The following is a 9,010-nucleotide window of genomic DNA, read 5'->3' as shown; positions in this document are numbered from 1 at the left end:
ACAAAAATTTCATAAATAATAATCATTTTTCTACAAGAAATAATTATTTAGATTATATTGCTGTCATTTTTTTAGTCGAAAAATGAAAAAGTAAATTTTTCAAAAGTTTTTTTCTAATAACTTTTTTATGAAGTGTTTTTAGTAAAAAATTTTTAACATGATTTCACTTCTTTTGAAAACCAGGCTGACCTACTTTTGAAGAACTTGTTTTTCATTACAAGTCCATCGTCAAATAATGAAGAGGTTTGATCTACTCTTAGAAATAATTTTTAGCTAGTAGTTTTCGAAATACAATGTCATTTTATTATATAGGAAATATTTAGGGCGTGTGAACTGACATGAAAAAAAAATCATTTATATTGGCACGCTAATATAGAATACAAATTTAATATGTTAATACTATATGCATAAATAGTATTACTAAAATGTAATGCATAACTACTATAAATAAAATATATTGCATAACTATAAAGAAACAACGAATATTAATTTTATCGAATAGTATATAAAGATATATTAATTTAAAGAAGTATGCATAAAAGATAAAAAACGATTACTTGTCTTAATAAAACAGCAAAAAATATACTAGCTATAAAGAAATATGAGTGGAAAGACATAAAAATAATTTTTTGTATTTATAAAACTCTTAAAAAATATACTAATTTATATAAAAAAAAAAAGTATAAAATTAGGTAAAAAAGCAATTTTTTACTTAAAAAACAAAAGACAAGCAATGAAAATTTATAAAAGATCTTTTCAGGACTCTCAAAGTTCATTTCTACTTTGATCCTGTTGTAATTGAATTCCTTCAACAGTCGATTGCAAAATGAAGTGTTTTTTCTCTCGATAGTGCTTCACGTCTTCTCCTTCGAAAGAAAGAGTGTCTTCGGTATCACTCACATAACCCTTATCACCAACGTAGTGCGTTGGGTACATTAGCAGCGGCTCGGCCGAGAAAGCAATAAGGTTTCGAGGCTCAAACTTGAGCTTAATTTCTGTCCTAAAATTTTTTATGTGACCCATTTACTATCAATAAAAAATACACAATAAATAAAAAAAACAAACGATTTAACATGACATCTACATCTTAAACGTTACTTAAAATTTAGTAAAAAGCTGCTTACTCAGCATGATCGTCAAACATTATCGGTATGTATTCATCTACTGGTACCAACTTTGTAAGCGGGTCACCAGCAATTAGTTTCTTCGCACCCGATAAACGAATAATATAACCCAGCGTCCAATAGGAGTATTTAGCCCATACAATTTTATCTGAACCTTCCACGAATAACTCAGTTTCAGATGACATCCGCTTACGACCTAAGTACCTGAAAAAGTCGTTATGTTATTAGAACAAAATCTCTCTTTATATTTAATTTAAAAAATTGAATTGAAAAAATGAACCCCGCACATAAAATCCCAAGGTTGGTTTTTTTTTATTTCTTCAGCAGAAATCATTAATTGGTGCAGTTTTTTATTGAAACCAGGTTCAAACCGAACATCATCTTCAAGAATAAGGACGGTATCGAGATTACGGTCAACTATCTGAAAGTAAATAAGTTGATTGGTTATTAAACACTTTTTAAAACAAGGGACATCGAGCAACAAATAAAATCCGTTCAAAAAGTTGTTTCTTCACACAAAACCTTACTTCTTTCCAGATGTTCCAGTGACTTAAAAAGCAGCCAATCTCTCCAAGGGTCATTGGTCTAAACGCACGTATTTTTAAAGTTAGTCAAATTAAAAAAAAAACTCATTAAGGGAGCGATTACATGAAGAATATTCAGATGTTTTTACCTGGCCATAATTTTTTCATCTTTACCGGAATGAAAAGATAAAAGAAACTGTCCAAATTATCATCATTTGACAACAGAAATAAAACCAGCTAATACTATTTACAATTTAAAGGACACAAGTTCCCTCTAGATGATTGCTAATACCTTTGGCATTCATCAATGCACCATTTCAAAAACTTTAAACGTTGTATAAAATTCCATCAATAATGTTGTTAGTTCAAAATATTTGTGTAATTCTCATTTGCACTCATCACTATATCTTTCTTTTATAAATAGTATAAGGTACAAAGTAAAGACAAGATTAAAATTGTTTTATTACAGATGAATTCTTAATATACATTGATCTAGTACAATTTTAACATGTTGTACTAGATCAATCTATATTAACAATTGTGTGTGTATGTGAATTCATCAAAGAGTTTGATTGCTCAGTATAAAATATTCTTTTACTGAAGGTATACAACTAATTCATAACTTTTAGAATGGATTGCTTTTTATAAAAGTAAAAAAAAACAAAAACTTATAAACATTTAGTTAAAATAAAAACAGGTAGACATAAAAAGTCATACAAAGTTAGATACATTAAAATATCTAACTTTGTATAACTTCAAACAGTTAGCTTCAAACATGCGAGGATATATAGCCTGGGGAAAGGCTTAGCCCCCATATCATACAATTGAAATTAACAAGACATAAGTTTTTTAAAGCCAGGGTATTGCAAAATTCTAAACTGGAAAACCAAGGTAAAATTCGACCTAGGCTAAATATCTTTCATGTGATTGGCCCTCAACACTCTCACTCTTATATACCATGAAATTTTCAAATTTCATGTCTAAAGAAACAGGCTTACCTTTCTAGATAAGGATCTTTAAAACCTTCCAAAGTAAATATTCCCATTTCTTTCACTTTTTTAGCTGATAACTCCCTTAAAAAAAAATTGTTAATAGTTTTAAGTTAATAATAAAATATTATTCTTATCCAGCATGTTTAAACACCAACCAATTTTACTTCTTGACATGTTATGCTTGAAACAGTGTTTATAAACTTATAAGTTTTGTAAACACATGATTTATGTATAAAACAATAAATTTCAGACAAAATGTTCAAAGCACCTTCCATCCACAGCTTCAAAGTGTTTGAACTTCATTCCAAGTTCTTTAAGTAAAACTGACATTTTTTCAAAACGATCTGATCGACGCTTTAAGTTGATTACAAATATCTAAAATCAAACTAAAAATGTAGTTTTTGCAAAGCCAAAATTCAACCCCAACTTTTTAAAAAAATTTTACCTCATCAAAAACGCCATTAGATGGTACAGGAAATATGTGTGGCACATTTTTGCTTCTCCTAAGTGGTTCATGATAAGCTAAAAAGAAATCTGTTACTTGTAACTGATTCTTTAAATTTTTTTTGACAAATGACAACATTTGTAGCAACTTATATTATGAGCAAACATGAAAGTCATCATGATTGAATTTTGATTATGAGCAAACATCACATGCAAAAGTCATCAAGCTCAACTCATGCAAAGGTATTACCAAAATATATTTTTATTTGCTGACATGCTTCAGTTCTTATCACCTTCATTCCTCTCTAAAGGATGACTAAGAACTATAGCTGTGATAAAAGCCATTATATGAGTAGATATTGATACAATTTGAAGATAAAAATGAACAAATTTATTTTTAGTTGTAAATTTCAAAATTTGATCTTATTCTCTTTGTTTACCTGCATAATCAATAAAAACATCTGTAAACAATTGTTTTCTTTCTTCAAGAGTAATTTCCTCTGAGCATGGGGTCAGAAGAAAACCAAACACTTCAGTATTACATATGGCAAGATCTATTCCTAGAAAAAGTATAATACTATAAAATAACACAGAAGAGCATAACCGTGTTGGTACAGGAACAAACTTAAAAATTAGAATAAAATCATATTTTTGCTAGAAAATAATATTCAGATACAAATTACCTGATTGTTTTGCAGAATGTGCAAACACTAGAATATCATCTATGTCACCACTATACGTTGAAGGGATTGGGTAGAACTTTAATGTGTCAGTCAAATTACTACGCAAATCTATCAACATGGTAGAATGAACCATAGGAACATAAAATATTCCAATACTTTCTCTGTTCAGTACACTGAAATATTCTGGAACACGTTTGTAATAACCCTGTTAAGTATTTGTAATTTAAAATTATATTAAGCAGAAAAAAGGTTTTTTTATTTATACTGTTGAGTTAGTTTCATTGAAACTGTGATATGTATATAAAGGAGGTATATTTACATAAATAAATAAATTTATTTATATTGCACCATAAGTCAGTTTTTTAACAACTTCTTTTCATTTTGTTATAGAACTGATATAAGAAATGTAACAAAGGTTTGTGGTAACTTTTTTGTTTTCCTAATAAAAATAAAATTAAAAAAGCTTGTAAAAAAGATTTTAATTGTACATTTCTTCAATATTACAGCTGAAAATAGAAGGTATTGACTATTGTACTTCAATCAATTCAATTTTAGTAAAAAACCATTCAATCTTTAAACAATTTTAGACCAGCAAATAGTAATTTTATTTAGTAATAAGAAATTTTAGACCAGTTTAGTAATCTGATAAACTTAAAAACTTCTCTTGCCAGTCTCCTAGGTTTTAAAGCATGTCGATCCCTTATTTAATCTATCCCTAGTTAATTTATTAGTTAGAACTGTTTTGATTTTTAAGAGAAAAAAGAATTTTTTTGAACTTTTTTTAAAAATAATTTTCAAACATTTTCAAAAAAGTGCTTAAAAATTAACATAGATTAAAACTTTCTAGTTTTAATTGCAAGTTACTTCATATGAGAAGAATTGGATTTTTAAATTTCTATTGTATGAGTTGAAAATTTTGGATTACCAAAAAAATAGTATTACACTTAATTTATCAAAGTCTTTCTGCAGAACAAATGCAATTTTTCATACTTGTTAAACATTTCAGTGTGTGTTTTAATTATAGTTGGTTCTTGTGTAATGTTAGATTTTAATACAAAATATGTTAAAACCAATGCCATATACACACCAACCTTGATTAAAACACTTGGAATATTAATTCTTCAACAATTACTTCAATTTCATTTTCAACCTCCATTTTATTTCTGATTGTAAATTCTGAAATAACCACAGAAAAGTATGGTTATTTGATTCCCACTGATCAAAACTTAAAAATTTGTGTTCTGTATTCAATTATACCCACAATTTAAACATTTTGAACATTCAGCTTAATTAATGTGTTAAAAAGCAGTCAAATGACTTTGATGCATTTTAAAGCAATTAGCTCTTAATCTTCAAGTTAAACATGGAAAATTGTTTCTAAATTTAAATTATTCTTTTAAGAAATGGCAACTAATGCAACACCAGCCATGTCAAATAAAATTAGCTGTTGAATCCAAAAACATAAATGCATTATGGTAAGTTATCAATGTGTTACTGAGTGAAGCATACGTAAACTTAACATTATAATAAACTTTGCTTTATTAAAGATTTTTTTTTTAAAGTTAATTTATTAAAAATCTTATTGTAAGCTTATGACAAAAATCAGTTGGCATTACAATGTTAGATAAAAACTTGCCATGTTGTCGGGCTGTAACTTAAGCAATTGATGTCAGAATTACATGAGTCTTTTCCATTTCTGGAGTCATACAAAGCCATAAAACCTTATTATACAGACAGCCATAATCAGAAATTAACTTATTCAATTTTATTCAAAACTGAGGTTTACCCAGAGTAAAGGTCATGTAATTAGTGGGACTCTCAGTTTCAATACATCTAGATTCATTGATGCTCAATACTGATGAGGAAAGCTGAGAATGGCATCAACAATAATAAAGTTCATGACCTTTCAGATAATAAGTTTCAACAACATCAGCCAGATGTGCCTCTCCTTACTAATCAGTCTGAACTGAACAATTTAGTCAGAGATTCGACCTTGTCTAAATTACAAGCAGAGTAAAAAAAAAAGGTACTTAGCCTAAAGATACCAAAATTTCTTTATCTCAAGCAGGCCATTTATGTTTGCTGCCTTACTTCAAGATGGACATTGATTTATGCCATTACTGAAATGTAGATGATCTTATGCTTGCTTTAGGTGTGAACCCATAAGAGGTCATCGATTGGCATCTTTCACTTATTGAATTTAAACCCATAAAAGGTCATCGATTGATTCTTTCACTTATTGAATTTAAAAGTTCTGTTGCTTCATAACAATAATATTTACCTATACCTATTGGATATGCAACTCACATGAAAGAAACATATAGAAATATGCAAGTTCTATTAAGATATACAATCTTCTGTTGTATTCTGTGTGAGTGAGACAGTTTTAATCTAGTTAGCAAAGAATTCATATTATGTAAAGAAAGATCAGCCAAAGATCACTGGATCCATCCTTGGTAAAAAAATTTGAATTTTGTGTTGCTGATGAATCCACAGGAGATTCATCAAAGCTCTGATCAAAACTGGCCTTAAGACATTTTTTAAATTTAATGAAATTCTTTCAAACTTAACTTTAATTTACTTGAAAACTGATATTAAGTCCAAAATTTTCAAAATGTGGGTATAATGCATGCATTAAAACAGGAAGTCACTACAGAATATGGGTGCAAACTCATTCAAACTTTAAATAAAAGTGAAAACATGTTTCTTACTTTTTTTTAAAAACATTTTTACTTAGAAAAAGAAAGCTTGGACCCAAAACTTAAACTCAAAACACTCAAACTTTTATAATATGCAATTAATTCAAATTGTAACAAAAATTGGACTAACTTTTTCATCCATCGCCCCCCAAAAGTTTGAATATGGTTTATCAGAATCAAGAGTTCTCAGCATCGGACTAACAAGGACTCTGTATAAAAAATATATATTTTAAAAAATCAACATAAAAATATGATTTATTGTTAAGAATTAGTTGATACCAAGAAATATAAAAAAATAGAAAATGAATGACTCAATCAAGATTATTGTAATAAATTATTGCAAATAAAAATTATAGGCAAGTATGAACAAGTATGAAATTTTTAAAATATTAAACCACAGAATTCCAACTTCAATATTTATATGATTGGCTTCCTTCTAAATAAAGCAGTGTCTTTCCCTGAATTTAGCTTTGAATTTTATAGAAATCTCCAACTTATAGAAAAAAATCTAAAAACTGAAATTTAACTCACTTATAGATATAAATTACTAATTTGTAGAAAGCAATTTATCAATTTTATAAATAACCCACTCAACAAAATAAAAACTGCTTCTTCTAGAGTAAACTAAGGTATAAGACTTATGTGGAACAAGGATTGCTTTTATGAAACCATAATCAATCTTCTTTTGGAAAGATGTTTAAAATTTAGGAAAACAAACTCTTCTGTCAAACTAAGAAGCTTGATTTGCCACCCTAGTAAGCATGGATGTTTTGATCTATCCTGTCATGGACCATGATCCTTGGATTCTCAGGCATGCACGCAAGCATCATATTAAAAAATGGCACATATTTCATTTCTGGAATAAACATCCATCCAGCACTAAGAGCCAGCAGAGCCTGCATTCTGTAATTGCAGATGATAGTACTAGTGATTATTAAAAGATTAAAAACATAAAATATGTGAAATTTGTTAAATAAAACAAATTCTTTAACCAGCACAACTTTTAAAATTCTTTAAAAACTAAAAAAAAATTGTTAAAAATCTGTCTTGAAGCATTTTATTTTATTATACTCCTCTTAATATTCTTTCATGATCTGAATATGAAATCTTCTGTTAAACAACATTAATTGAAAAATGATATAACACTATGTTTTTAAAATGTGTGGCTGTAAAAGTAATTTTTATTTATGTAAGTTTTAATCAGACACAAAACTATGTTTTGATTGATAATGCTGTTTTACATTGAGTTCTATAAAATTTCATTTAAGTGTATTGGCTGCATTTCTAAAGTATCAAAACTAACAAGAAATCTTCACTGTTACTAGTTATAAATAGTCATGTTTTTGAGAGACCAGAGTTTCACTACCAGCCTAAATGAGGTGAGCCAAAAACAAAAAGGTTGCACAAATGGAATTAATAAAGAGCATTCTTTCTTAAATTTCTAAGTTCTGTATTGTTGTTGAACTATTTTTTTCTGGTTTTTCCAGTTTTAACAACTAAAAGAGATTGACTAAAACATTTTTGCTAAGTTTTGTGGTCTTTAATTTTCCTATAGAAAGTTTGTAAAGCATAACTATTCAAACCATTGAAATCTGAAAGAAGAAAAATCTTAACTTAATCTTCATACTAACAACAAAAAAAACTTACTGAAAGATCATTTAGCTAGATATCAAAAATATAATTGCCAGGTACTTTTTTTTTTTAAAAAACTTAGAAAAGAATTGATAGAACTTCTCAGTATCAAATCAAAATCATATATAGTTGGTAAATGAATTGCTCAAAAGTTACTGAGCAAATATCTGCTTCTAGCTGATCAAATTAGTTAGGGTCTGTTAGAAATTGTAAAAATTGGCTTATAGATAAAATACACCATATTTCTGAATACAAAACGTCTTATAAGTCAAGAAAATCTCCTTTTCAATCCTTCTTCAGTTTTTTAAGGAGCAAATAGTCCTCTATTAAAAATGTTTGTACTGGGAGGAGAGAAATCTGTCAACCTCCAATTTCAGTTCATTATAAAATTCTTTGTTCTTGATAATGTTGTCTGAAGCTCTGAATATGGAGGGTGAGGTAGTACTTCCAATTCAAGCTCAATTAGTCATTGTTGTGTTTCCTTCATCATATTTGGCCTGACATTACTATGGAGCAGAAGAACCTTCCTTTAATTTGGCAGCGTAAGGCAAAATTTTAGCAGACATTTATGGACAGTTAGAGTGCACAACAAACTAGCTCATGATGAACCACCCCAAATCTGGCTGACCAAACACAAAAGGAGTTTCAAAGATGAGGGTCAGTTTTGGGCATCTTGAATGGCTCATCTAGGTCCAGCTAGGGGTATGGGTGAAACTGGCTATCCCAAACAACCCACTTCTCAATTGAGGTGAGGATACTGTCAAAGAATGGTTCTTTCTTGTGTTGCAAAAGCAACAATGGGTAAATAGAGGTTCACTGGATTTTGTTCCAATCATTTGTCCAGCTTTCTCAATTTTTCCATCATATCCCAGTGGTTGGCATATTGGTTTGTGGGCACCTATATTTGCTTGC

At 28.7% G+C, this 9,010-nt stretch overlaps 1 protein-coding gene across 2 annotated transcripts in view; it reads right to left on the bottom strand.

Annotated features, from left to right (window-relative positions):
* Positions 1 to 688: 688 nt before the first annotated feature.
* The window catches only part of LOC145181174 (procollagen galactosyltransferase 1-like), a 381,403-nt gene continuing 373,081 nt past the window's right edge, over positions 689 to 9,010 (bottom strand). For both annotated transcript variants that reach the window (XM_090101250.1, XM_090101251.1), the window contains 10 exons: positions 6,597 to 6,675; positions 3,768 to 3,972; positions 3,525 to 3,644; positions 3,086 to 3,162; positions 2,909 to 3,015; positions 2,647 to 2,721; positions 1,652 to 1,709; positions 1,412 to 1,545; positions 1,125 to 1,328; positions 689 to 1,000 (listed from right to left, as the gene is read on the bottom strand). In XM_090101250.1, the coding sequence (XP_089957376.1) occupies positions 766 to 1,000; positions 1,125 to 1,328; positions 1,412 to 1,545; positions 1,652 to 1,709; positions 2,647 to 2,721; positions 2,909 to 3,015; positions 3,086 to 3,162; positions 3,525 to 3,644; positions 3,768 to 3,972; positions 6,597 to 6,675 (1,294 nt within the window). In that variant the 3' untranslated portion in view covers positions 689 to 765. The remainder of the gene's footprint in view (positions 1,001 to 1,124; positions 1,329 to 1,411; positions 1,546 to 1,651; positions 1,710 to 2,646; positions 2,722 to 2,908; positions 3,016 to 3,085; positions 3,163 to 3,524; positions 3,645 to 3,767; positions 3,973 to 6,596; positions 6,676 to 9,010) is intronic.

This window comes from Hydra viridissima, unplaced genomic scaffold, assembly GCF_058129835.1.
Source record: "Hydra viridissima isolate aposymbiotic clone 2 unplaced genomic scaffold, HvirCarnegie_v1 scaffold_10, whole genome shotgun sequence".
NCBI classification, from domain to species: Eukaryota; Metazoa; Cnidaria; class Hydrozoa; order Anthoathecata; family Hydridae; genus Hydra; species Hydra viridissima.
This window is presented reverse-complemented; position numbering and strand designations above follow the sequence as displayed.